At 45.4% G+C, this 13,542-nt stretch overlaps 1 protein-coding gene across 1 annotated transcript in view; it reads left to right on the forward strand.

Moving 5' to 3' along the window:
- Positions 1-13,542, forward strand: part of grin2ca (glutamate receptor, ionotropic, N-methyl D-aspartate 2Ca) — a 57,629-nt gene that overhangs the window by 15,985 nt on the left and 28,102 nt on the right. The window contains exon 2 of the mRNA XM_068578222.1: positions 1,166-1,619. Within this exon, the coding sequence (XP_068434323.1) occupies positions 1,182-1,619 (438 nt within the window). The 5' untranslated portion in view covers positions 1,166-1,181. The remainder of the gene's footprint in view (positions 1-1,165; positions 1,620-13,542) is intronic.

Genomic DNA, 13,542 nt, shown 5'->3' on the forward strand with positions numbered 1-13,542 from the left:
ACGCATGCAGACTTTGGCCAGATTAAGTTTGAACGCGTCGGACCGCTGGAGAAAAAAAAAAATTAAGCAACAGCTTCAAAAGTAATGTCATGAGAGAGCGAGGGAGAGAATGTATAAATCCTCTTGTTCTCCATTTGTTGCATTAAACACTGGACACCATCTGTTGGGTTGGACGGCGGCGTACGACAGCAGCAGGGTGGCAGCTGCCGCCCTAAGACGCAACAGCCTGGCCCGCAACCTCGTGTCGCACGCCGACACACTCTAAAAACACTATTCTGGGCTCCGGTAATGGGCTCTTTCGCTGTCTTAGTCACGGCGGGCCGAGCAGAGATGTGGCTAAAAATGTCATTAATCAAAATAAGCCAACTCCAAAACAAAGGCCCTGCGTGTATCTGGATTACCGCGAATTATCACAACATTTCAAGGACAAAAAAGGCAGCAACTGGTCCTCCAACTGGTGTCTATCCAACGCAGCGGTTCTCAAACTGTTTCTGGAGGAAGCAACCGCCCCGACAACATGGGAACAAAATGGTCCAACTTTTTGAGACTCCTCCAACCGTGATTTTTTAATTATTAGATTAATGAAATCAGTAAACCAGTAAAAACTAATAACAGGTGAAATCACTTTGTTAAAACAATGCAAATAAAGTTATATATGTGCAAGAAAATTACTCATATTTGCCAAAAAAGTTACAAAGGAAGCCGGTTGGATCCCTGTTTTCTCCCCATAGTTTCATGTTGAAGTGTCCTTGAGCAAGGCACTGAAGCCCCAGAGCGTCACAGCAGCACAAAGCTGCTTCATTACTCAGGATGGTGACATGCAGAGAATAATCCTCCACTGTGGGATTAATAAAGGATTCTTAAAAAAAAAAAAGAAGAAAATTAGGAACCTGGATCTCCTCCCTGTAATACCTCCGCGCCCCACTAGAGGGTCGCGCCCCACAGTTTGAGAACCGCTGATCCAACATGTCAGGATCTGATAAGGAAAAGGGAGGTTTAAAATACAAGAGGAAGGAAATGAGGCGCAGGTGGAAACAACGAGGGCCTCACAGGTGAAGGGGATACACAATCAGGGGCAGCGCAGACACACAATCTCAAGGACTCAAACACAAACCTCGACGCTAACATGTCAATCCCCCTCCCCACCCTCTGACCCCTCCTCCAGGCAGTAGGTGACTGAGATGGGCGTTCGTCTAGGCTGCTTGAGCGACTCCCCGTGGTGGCCGCCGCCGCCGCCGCTGCTGTTGCTGCTGCTGCTCTGCGGCGCCCCCTTCTGTTCGGGCCGGCCCTTCGGCGTGCCCTCGCCCTCCGTGAACGTGGCGGTGGTGTTCAGCGGCTCCGCCTACCAGACGGAGATCAAGGGGCGGCTGAGCCGGGAGAACTTCGTGGACCTGCCGCTGGAGGTGAACCCCATCACCGTGCTGGTCAACAACACCAACCCGCGGGCGCTGCTCACGCGCATCTGCGACACGCTGTCCACCAACCGCGTCCATGGCGTGGTGTTCGAGGACAACGTGGGCTCGGAGGCCGTGGCGCAGATCCTGGACTTCATCTCCACTCAGACGGCCGTGCCCATCGTGGGCATCAGCGGGGGGTCCGCGGTCGTCCTGCCGTACAAGGTCAGTGTGGGGGGGCGGGGCTTTTTACGGTAGAGGAACACGTTTTAATGGATGACCGCCACGTATAGGGAGTTGTCATGGAAAACCTGGAAAAGTCATGGTTATTTCCAGGCCTGGAAATCCCAGACATTTCACACAATGTTTGCTCATGGACATGTGGTTTAAAGTCATGGAAGTTTGATTTAAAGTCATTAAAATTGGGTTAAAAGTCGTGGAAATGTGGTTGAAAGTCATGAAAATTGGGTTAAAAGTCATGAAAATTGGGTTAAAAGTCGTGGAAATGTGGTTGAAAGTCATGAAAATTGGGTTAAAAGTCATGAAAATTGGGTTAAAAGTGACACAAATTTGGTTAAAAGTCATGAAGATTGGGTTAAAAGTCATAAACATTTGATTAAAAGTCTTGGAAATTTGGTTAAAAGTTGTGGAAATTTGATGAATAGTCATGAACATTTGTTTAAAGGTCTTGAAAATTTGGTTAAAAGTCATAAAAAATGTGGTTAAAAGTCATGAGAAGTTGGTTAAAAGTCATGGAAATGTGGTTGAAAGTCATGAAAATTGGGTTAAAAGTCTTGAAAATTGGGTTAAAAGTCATAAACATTTGGTTAAAAGTCATACAAATTTGGTTAAAAGTCATGAAAATGTGGTTGAAAGTCATAAAAAATTGGGTTAAAAGTCTTGAAAATTGGGTTAAAAGTCATAAACATTTGGTTAAAAGTTGTGGAAATTTGATGAATAGTCATGAACATTTGTTTAAAGGTCTTGAAAATTTGGTTAAAAGTCATAAAAAATGTGGTTAAAAGTCATGAAAATGTTGTTAAATGTCATGAAAATGTTAAATGTCATGAAAATTGGGTTAAAAGTCCTGGAAACCCGTTGGTCGAGCTGTGTATGACCCCTGCTGTAAGTCTGAGCAGCCTCTTACTCTTCAGAGTCTTCATCGCTGTCCTTCACAGACGTCGACTGAGATTAGCTTCATGCTGAAAGCAGCGAACACAATAAACGATGATGAGTGCAGATAATCAGGCGCGTAGCGGCAGCAGAGACGCCGCCGGCAGAAGTCTCGACCTCCTGGGTTGTAAATCGCACGACATTTTCCATAATAGTAAACGCGACATGATTCACGCGCGTTAACGACGGCGTTTCATTATTTCTCGCCGTCTTCCTGGTTTGTAAGCGCTATAAACTTCAGAGGCTTCGGAGCGACGGAGGCAGCTCGTAACATCTCCAGAGGACGGATCCATCTGAAAGTATTGTTACACGGACGCGTTATCTACCCGCACATCCGTCCTAGCTGTTAGCGGTCTTAGCTGTTAGCGGTCTTAGCTTTTAGCGGTCTTAACGTTTAGCGGTCTTAACGTTTAGCGATCTTGACGTTTAGCGATCTTGTTAAAGAAGCATTCAGATCTTTCTAGAAATGAACTCGTCCAACTTTTCCTCATTTCATTCAAACAAAATAAAGTAACAAATAAAAGAAAATAGACATAAATTGGCTGAATTGTTCGTTATTATTAAAATAAAAAATGGCCGACCATAAATGGAGTCATTGTATTTATATTACTGGATAATGAATGTAATGCTGATAAAGATGGAGCGAATTTTTTTACTATATACTTATTTAAATAATGTATCTCTAACAGTGGCAGGCCATGGATTTTTTACCTGAGCCTTCAGTGCCTCAGCTATATATATATATATATATATATATATATATATATATATATATAGTGGAACAAGAGGCTTTGTGTTTTTGTGTTACTCCACTGCTTCTTCATCTGAGGAAACTGAAGTTTCACATATTATTGTGCAACTGTGTTTTTTTATCAATATATAAATATATAGATCATTGTAAATATTGAGTTTCACACGTTATAAACTCATTAAATTTGCTGGATGTTAAATCTTTACTTGCATCAAAGTGGCTGTCAAGTACATGGTAACAACATTTTGAGGTGGAAGTACTTCAGCAGCAAGTATTTGCTGACGTCCTTAAGCACTTGATCTCATCTTTATCCCTCTCACTGTAAATCATGTGGCGGACAGAAAAAAAAAAATCAAATTAACGTCGTTCGGCTTTGATTTTTCAGATCTCGTCTTCGGCCGGTGTGGAGTGCTTTTACTCAAGGTGAACGCGTCGGTCGATACCTCAGATATTCAATCAACCGGGTTGTTGAGAGGCGGCCGGCAGCAGAGTCACGACGCCACGGAGCAAAACATTAAACCATTCAAGGAACAGATTTATGATCCGGGGGGAGCGGCGGTCAAACAATCACACGCGGTCACTGTCGCGCTAATCACAGCAGCCGTAATCAGCATTAGATCGACGGACAGCCCGATAATTGACTTATTGTTTACTGCGCATCAGCAACACCAATGTGCTTAAGAATGCATTGCAGTGGCGCCGGGTTCAGGACTCTGTTCGTTCTCACGGATACTTTGAAAACCTCCACAAAAAAAGGTTGTTGCATCCTCATCAGCACTTGATGAAGGACGGCATGCACGAGGGACGCATGAGAGACAACACCAGCTATTAAAACTGCTTTTCCAGCTGGAGCTGGAAGGTTTAGCAGCAGTGATCCGTCTGCAGGAGCCGGATCCGCCACCACAATGGGCCCCGCCTCAGAGACCAGCTGTAATCCTTTCAGAATGGCTTTCCTTTGCTTTTTTTTTACAGTGACATTTAAGTGCCTTTTGCAGGAGACGACACAGAGCTCCAACGTCACCAAACAACATCGCACAGGAGGGAAAAAATACAGTTTGAAGCCCTGCGACACGCTTCTGGCAGTTTCTGATCTTGATATATTTAGGGCACCGTAACCTTTGCACGTTCATAATAATTAAACTATTAACGATAATGAATCAAATGCCACATGTTGTACTTGGAAGACGACACAACAATAGAGGAGGAACTCAGAAAGTTCAGGAGAAATAAGCGTGAAAAGTGGGTTTTGTCATTAAAATGCAATGAAACAGAAGGAGTCTGAGGATAGACCCCTGTGGGACGCCGCAAGAATCCAACGTCCCATCAGATGTCGACTCACTTATTGCACAAACTGTTTCCTATTTGTAATTTAATTTGAGAGCCGTGTGTACAGCAGTTCACTGAGCCCTCGGTGAGATAAATTAATAAGCAAAAGCTTCCAATAAAAATTCACCCCGAGCAGTTGGCGAAATTCAATTTTCTTAACAACAGCCACAAAATACAGACAGACTTTTTTTTTTTTGGCCTTCAGATTTAAAGATGGCGACAACAACTGTGGGCTATGGGAACAGTTTTATTAAATTGTGAAATACTCAAGTTAGAGGTGTGATTATTCTGAACATAATTTAGTGACCAACATAAGACTAACTTCATCATCACTTGTTTTTTTAGCAGGATCAAAACTCTGAAGGGAAGGATGCAACAAAAATCTAATACACTTTTGGTTATATAGCTTTATCTTTAGTTCCAGATTGAATCTGGACGCCTTTTCTATTTTGTAAGAAACAAGGAGAGAAAACTGAGACTCATAATTCAGAAATATTACTAATTTACAACTCAATCATCATAAATGACAAAAATAAACACATACATAAGTGTAAATGACAAAAAAAAAAGAGACTTGCATCTGTTAAAACGCAATGAAGGCTTTCCCAGTAATTAGCCAGTGACTGAGCGTGCAGATGCTAATGTATGCGTCGCCTTACAGAGCAGCGAGCGCATGCATTATTAATCCAGACGTTCCCAGTTGGGAACCGACCGTCATCTCCCGCTACCCGCTGAGGTACGCGGCCGCTGACTGACACCAACCTGCCTGATAATTTGATCTTTATTTTTTAGGCAAATAACACATTTATCTCGGTTTCGGGTCCTCGTGCAGTCGATGTTCCGTCACATTTGAGAGAAATCGTTCCTTTTCAAATTCCCTGAGCTTCTACACCAGCGTTTTTTAATCTATATATTATCAGATCTCGCGATGAAACTTGTGATCCATCGCCGTCTTTATTCTTTATTCACACTGAACGGCTGCGATCGTATCAGCGTGCGCGCTCCGGCTGCACCGGGATGAGTTTGTTTCCGGCCCTCGTTGAGTCGTCTTCCAAACAATCGGCGACGCCGCCCCGTGGATTGATTTACGGCGCGCTGTCAGAAGGTAGTCAACGAGCTCGACGCCGCTCCTTCATTTCTCATACGCGTCGCCGAGAGCCAAAGGGGGGTTTGATCTTTCTGGAAGTGACAGCGTAAAATTAGGTGATAAACTGATTCCTGTCCTCGGGACATTTCAGTCTGTTGATCGGCGGCGCCGTTCTACCCCAACGATGGACGAGGGAGGAGGGGGGACGACGTGAAGATGAGGACGGGGAAGTATTTAAGCAAAGTTTGCTCCGCCGAGAACATTACGCATTAATGCGTATGGAGGGTTAGAACTGCGGGCGTCGGGCGGACAATAAATCAAAAGCTGCGTTCTTCACTGTTTCCAGCAGATCAATCTGTTCAGTGTGTGAACAGTCGATGAATCAGCAGCGGTGATCAGACATGACCGACGTGTTCGAGCTTCAACCGCTTTAAAAGTTAAACTCTGGGCTGCTGCTCTGCCAGGAACACAACGGCACAGAGCTCCAACAAGCTGAAAGGGCCAACGCGGGGCCAGATTAATCCTAAACTAGTTGGGTGATATTGGAGATAGAACATATGTATTAACCTTTTGGAAACCGTGCGAAAGTCCCAGCATGCCCCATTCAGACAATCTTTTGGCATAAAATACGTAATTTTTCCATTTTTGAAGCTTTTTTTTTTTAACTAAAACTCCTTCCTAAGAGGCCAAGGCTTCGTTTGATTGGGATTATCGTTGCAGATTACGATTCTTTAGGTCTTAATCCTTCCAAAAAGGTGTTGGATTGACGCTCCAGGAGCCATTTTTGGGGAATTTGGCTCATATCATCTAATCCGTTGAAAATGTGGAACCATTTTCGTCTCCAGACCTCTTTTTCCCTGTTTGAGTCGTCCAATACTTGTGTTTATTGTATGTATTTGTTCAGCAAAGTCTTGGGAAAAAAAAGTATATCTGCGAAAAAATCACTTTTAAAAGATATTTTGATCATAACTATGAACATCCAGCATGATCTGAGCCAGATTCCCCAAAAAAATGCCTCCTGGAGCGTCAATAAAACACCTTTTTGGAAAGATTAGGACCTAAAGAATCAGAATCTGCAACAAAAATCACAGTAAAACAAAGTCTTGGTCTGTTAGGAAGAAGTTTCAGTCAAAAAACTGTGTCGTTCGGTTCAAAAATGGAAAAAGAATATATATTTTAAGCCAAAAGATTGTCTAGATGGGGCATGCCGGGACTTAAAATTGGCGCACGGTTTCGAAAAGGTTAAACTATTTGGGTAATATTGGGGATAGAACATTTGTATTAGCAGCTGAACTGACTTTAAACTTTAGTTTTCATTCATCACTCACTGCGAGCACGAGAAAGGGAAACGGTTGAACACCAGACGGACCGTCAGGGCGACAACAAGCCCCATCAGGGAGACAAAGAGGTGTAGTTTCACTTTAAAACCCTCCCGGTGGAGCTTCAACATCAGTAGTTTGGTGACTGAACAGATAAACTGGTGTCGCGGCGTCCTTCAGGACCGGTCGCACACAAACAAGAGGTTGTTTTTACCGCTTTGGCCGCGGCGCAGAACCAACACGGTCTCTCATTATGCATTTAGCTCAATCTGCTGACCTAAAAATTCAAAGTCATCCTTTGAAGCAGCGTTCGCTCACAGATCACATCCCTGTGAAGTGGACCAAAATGTAAGTCAGACACCAGCAACCAAAAAAAAAAAGGAAAGCCTGATTGTATTTGCAGGAACATGAGCCTTCAGGCTTTTCTTAAAACTAGAGCAGTTGCTTTTCTCTGTTCTCTCTCTGTCTGCCGTCGGTTCTTCTCCTGAACTCGCTCGTCTCTCGCTGCATTTTTAAAAAAAAACACCGGCAGAGCGACGGCGTCACCTGTCGAGAGCGAGGCGGAGCAGAACAGAGCGGTGACGCTGAGGCAGCCGGCGGCGAGCGGCGAGCGGCGAGCGGCGAGCGGCGGGGATGAACATGAACCGCTCAGATGTCAGGCGAGCTGTTTGTGGTGAAATGTGACAGGAAACATTTTATAACAAATACGATGTTCAAAGGTTTCAAGTGAAGGAACTCCTTGATTTAACTAAGTACTGTGAGGGAAGCCTCTGCTCCATGTGTTGAAGCTGCATTCTCTCTTCTGACCACCAGGGGGCGACTCCTCTGGTTGTATAGAAGTCTATGCTTCATGTGTTGAAGCTGCATTCTCTCTCCTGACCACCAGGGGGCGACTCCTCTGGTTGTATAGAAGTCTATGCTTCATGTGTTAAAGCTGCATTCTCTCTTCTGAGCACCAGGGGGCGACTCCTCGGGTTGTATAGAAGTCTATGCTTCATGTGTTGAAGCTGCATTCTCTCTCCTGACCACCAGGGGGCGACTCCTCTGGTTGTATAGAAGTCTATGCTTCATGTGTTAAAGCTGCATTCTCTCTCCTGACCACCAGGGGGCGACTCCTCTGGTTGTATAGAAGTCTAAGCTTCGTGTGTTACAGACAGAACTTCCGTGTTCTGTCTGTAACACACGAAGCTCATTTACTATTTCAGTCTCTCGTGTGTGTGTTGGTTTTTTTTGGTGCGTGGCAAGCGACCAGGGAGTTGTGTGTCTGTTCAGGATCTGCGTGACGTCAGCAGCACAGGAAGGCGACGCCGGGGCGTTTCCTGCTGCGCGGCGGAGGACGACATATGTCACCAGCACAGAGCCGAGGCCAGGAGAGGGGGAGGGGGAGGGATAGATGGAGAGAGAGGGCGGTGGATGCAGCTCGGTCATGTGACATCCTCCTCGTTGTGATCTTCCTCTTCAGCTCAGAGCCGACTGACGTCTCTCTTTCCTTCAGATTTCCTCTGGATGCGTTCCTCGTTCACACGACCTTCACTCTCTGTCGAGCAGGTGAAGGTCTCGGTCGAGCGCCTTTCTAAGATCACGTGACTAAAAACAAAAAGGCAGGAAAGAAGAAGACCGAGTGGTTTTGAGACGCTTTGGAAACAGCGAGGGCCTAAAAATATACTTCTAAATAAATAGTTTGCAGCCAAATTAAATAGTTTACAGGATATTCAAAACCTTCATTTTCTTCCAATGAGTTTAAAGATACTGTAAAAGTCGAGATACAAGCCGGGGTGTCCCCGCTAGCGCCCCGCTTTCGCCAGCTACCGCTGCTGCTGGGTCTCCGCTAGCGCTGTTGCTAGCCCTCTGCTAGCCCTCTGCTAGCAACCACCGAAGGTATTCGGGACCAGGTCTGGCTCGATGCCCGTCTCGAGCAGCAGCAGCTAGCAGCAGCGGGGAGCTAGCTTAATAAAGTAGGTACACGTTTACAGCTACCGTCGGAGTCGGCTGACAAGCCGCTACTACCTTCGGTGGGTGTCCCCACTAGCTGCCCGCTTTAGCCAGCTAATGCTGCTGCTGGCGCTCGCTAGCAACCACCGAAAGTATTCGGGACCAGCCCCGGCTTAACGTCCATACTCGGGCAGCGGGAAGCTAGCAGCGGCGCTAGCTTGCTACAGCGGGGACACCCACCGAACGTAGTAGCGGCTCGTAACCCGACTTTTACGCTAATCACGATCCCTTATGGTTTGCGGCGTTCGTAGCCAGGTGCTTGTAGCCGGGTGCTTGTAGTCGTGTTTGGGTTCAGGGGGAACGTTCACACAGCTGTGGTTCAGAGATAATCACATGTTTTACGCTCTCATCGTACTCCGGCTTCACAGCATCTGTAAACAAACAAACTAATCTTCTGGCTGCGAAGCAGCGAGCTTCGACGTGTTAGAAAAAAAGGTTAAAAAGTGAAAGTTGAAGACGAAGACGAACGTGAACGCGCTTGTGTGTGTGTGTGTGTGTGTGTGTGTGTGTGTGTGTGTGTGTGTGTGTAAACACAGATACGCCTCCTTGTGTATATTTGACTCTGCTGGGTGTAATCTCAGCCTTGAGAAGCTAAGCTCTCCACTCAATGGCTGTAATCTTCTTTGGGACTGTGGACTATTACTGCGAGCTCGCGGACGACGCTGTGGAAGCACAAGCTTAACCACCGAGAGCCGACACCCGTTTACATCGAGCCGGTGCTCGTCTCACACACAGCGGCGATGTGTGATCACGCTACAGCTCATCTCCTGAACATCTCTGGTTGAACTAGATCTTTTGGGTTGTATTACTGTGGTGCAGACCTTGAGCTTTTGTGGTGTATAAACTACATATAGCATAGAAAATGTCACCCGGAGCACCGCCCCTATGACTTATGGATCATCTTTCCAGGTTTTCTGCAGCAATTTGAAGTAATAAGTGATGCAACTGTTCCTGTTAGCTTTCTGTTAGCATCTCTTGTGTTAGCTTTCTCTTAGCATGTTGGAGCCTTTATTAGCCGTGGGCGTCTCAGAAAGGTATTTTCTAACGTTGGCTTTTTGATGCATGAACAGTCAGAAATTATTGGCTTGTCATCGCACGAGGAAAAACAAACGCCCTTGATGTGGAAAGTTCTTTCTTGCAAAGACAAGAGACTCTTGGAAGAAGAAGAAGAAGAAGAAGAAGAAGAAGAAGAAGAAGAAGAAGAAGAAGAAGAAGAAGAAGAAGAAGAAGAAGAAGCGCGGAGGAGGACGCTAGCGATTGTATTTTTTTCTTTATGCCCCACTTTTCGGGTCCACACACACACGCCGGCCTTCAGATGAGTCTGGATATCACATCTCAGGCTTCTTCAGGCTCCGAGGGAAAGAAAAGAAAAAAGTACCTGTGTGTGTGTGTGTGTGTGTGTGTGTGTGTGTGTGTAAGGGGGGGTCATATTGCGCGGGGCGTAACCGAGCGTGACGGTTTCATTTCATTCCTGGCCGGTGAAACCTCCTCTGCTCCCTGACGGGCGGCGAGCTGCAGCCATCGGGCCGATGCTACGGCCGCTAACGCTAATTGAGCTGTAGAGATGCTGCAGTCTGCAGGAGGCTTCACGCCGACCCGACAGGAGCAGCGACGAGGCGACAACGCTGGCAGATTTGCTAGCGCGCGGTGGAGGACGGAGGGGAGGAGACTTATGGGATGTTCTTAAGCCGCCCTGTGACTAACCTGCATACCATCCCAACTGGTCGTGTGTGTGTGTGTGTGTGTGTGTGTGTGTGTGTGTGTGTGTGTGTGTGTGTGTGTGTGTGTGTGTGTGCAGCTGCTGTCTCATAATCCATCTCATCCGCAGCAGGTCCATCACTCTGAGCGGAAAAAAAAAACATTTAATGTAAAGATGTTTTTTTGATGACCAGGCGTTTTGAACAGAAAGTCACGAGCTTTTGAGGTTTTAACCTAATTTAAGGACGCTTTTATTCCAGGTCACATGGTACAAATCCATTAAAAACACGGTATGAATCCCCAAAACAAAATGTCAGGAATCAACTTAAACATAAAAACCAGAGCTACAATAGTAAGGACTCCTCATGTTCAACCTTTAAACACAAACTCCAACAATAAATAGGATTAAGGGTTAGGATGAAAACACACAGTCCAGACACATTGGAATGTAAATAAAAACACAAATATTAAATCTTAAAACCAGCATATAACCAGCATAAATCCAGCATATGTATAAAAGAAGGTAGTATGTAGAAGAAAGGTGTTAGAAAGGTGTGTTTTCAGGTGTTAAATAACTAATAAATAGGCTTCGTGTGTGATTTCACATATGAAATCCATCACACGTTGCACATGAGTGAAGTGAGCTGGTGTTTGGTTGTTTCACACATATTTCAACAGTTTTGTCGACGCGGAGAGCGACACTGGAGAGCTTAGAAGAAAATGTTTGCGCGGCGGCTTCATCCGTGAGAAGCCGTGACATCACAGGACCCTTCATCGCCCTTCAAGGTCGGCGAGGAGGCGGAGCAAGGTCACGCCGCCTGCTCCGCGCTCTCTGGACACCTGACCTCATCCCTCCTCTCCGAGGGCCTCGGCGCTCCGGGGCCGGAGCGGTTTCTCTTCTCCCCGGAGAGGCCGAGGGGTCGAGGACGAGAACCCGCTGGAGAACCCAAACGTTCTCCTTCTGCATACATGAAATCCTCCGATCAGAACGACACGCGTCGCGCTCCTCGCCGGCGGTTTGGATCACGGCGTTGAAAAGCTGGAGAATCAATAACTGACGGAGCCGCTTCATCCCTCGCTGTAATTACTGAGACTTGAAGCCACACGCGTGCTCGTGTTGCTCACGCCGTGTGCGCGGTCACGCGTGTCCATAATTCATCACAGTCCATGAATTAATAACTCTACAGGGATTTTAAATGGAAGAATTATTACTGATTCAAATGGTGCTGTGAGTCACAACTTCAGGGATTTATCAGTTCATCAGTGGCGGTTTTATAATATAATTAAAAAATAATAATTAAAAGTTATAGCTATTTTATGATATATTTTTAAAAAATAATTTAAAAAATAACAATTAAAAGGTTTATATGTTTTCTAATGTAATTCACAAATACATTACAAGTATTATAATTATTTTCCCTCATAGCGTTCTCACTGAGCAGCTCCTGTTGAACTAGACAGCCGGCTCAGTGACAATGTCCACGGCCCTTTAGTGAGATTTTATATATCTTTATTAAATATTTACATTTCAGTCAAAGTTTGATGAGGTGATGGAAAAACCCTTTGACTTTAACCTTTTCATGACTTTTATGGTTTGTAGCTTGTTTAAAGGAAGGAAAAGTCATTGATATTAATAATTAACTGGTTTATTAAGTTAATGTGGTTTTCTCTTTTTTAACTAACATGACAATAAACTATGTGCTTTGAGTATGAAACACAAACAATAACCTTCAGGCGTGTCAAGCCGGGCTTTGGCTTCATTTAAACTTCAGAAAACAAACTTTTCCTTCATGTTCAGCGTCTGGTGACGAGTAAAGTGCAGCGCCGGCTGCTCTTGCCTCCTTTTTTTTTTTTTTTCATTTGGGTGATTCATTGATTTTAAAATGTTGCCGACGGCACCTTCAAAGGGTAACTCGATACTAAATCACAGGCGAGAAAACTGCCGCGGCGCCCATTTTCCCTTCCCGGCCATCGTTGGCCACGCCCCCAATCAGTGATGTCACAGCAGGTGCGGTTTGATTCCTCACGACTCCTGAAGCTCTACTTCCTCTCTCGCTGCCTCCAAAGTGCCACACGAAGCACCCTGAAATATAAAAAAGCTCATCCCGTCTCAAGGTCGTTGCAGTTTTTCCCGGGGAGATGAAACGCCGGCGTGATGCTGCCATCTTTCTGAATTTGCGAGCGTGGATGACGGTCGGTGTTTGCGCGGCAAAAGTAGGACAGTGTGAGTTTAAGTGATGAATGAGTCTGCAAAATAAAGCAGAACCACTTAACACAGAGCGGCCGGCCGGCGGCCTCTTCTCTGTGGGAACGTCTGTGTTCTCTCTCTCTCTCCCTCTCGGGGCGATCGAGCTTCCTGCAGACGTCCCACCGCGCCGCATGCAAATTGAATTAAGATGCGTTAACACTCTGAACTCTCCGCGGCTTTAAATCTCTCTGCGATGCATAAAAGTCCTGCAGCTCAAAGGAAACGGCACAAACATGAACTCCACTCGTCTTTTCTTGTGTGGAAACACTGAGGTACGACGCCAGAGATCAGGGGAGAAACTTTAGAAACTGATAATGCCTTTAACCTTTTGGAAACCATGTGTGAAAATCCTCCCGCGACCATTTTAAGTCCCAGCATGCCCCATTCAGACAATCTTTTGGCTTAAAATACGTCATTTTTCGAATTTTTGAACCTTGCGACAGTTTTTTGACTGAAACTCCTTCATAACAGGACAATACTTTGTTTTATTGTGATTTTTGTTTCAGGTTCTGATTCTTTAGGTCCTAATCTTTCCATAAAGGTGTCTTATTGAC

The sequence above is a fragment of the Clinocottus analis genome, unplaced genomic scaffold, assembly GCF_023055335.1.
Source record: "Clinocottus analis isolate CAN_PGR_092001 unplaced genomic scaffold, fCliAna1.0.p SCAF_16, whole genome shotgun sequence".
Classification (NCBI taxonomy): Eukaryota; Metazoa; Chordata; class Actinopteri; order Perciformes; family Cottidae; genus Clinocottus; species Clinocottus analis.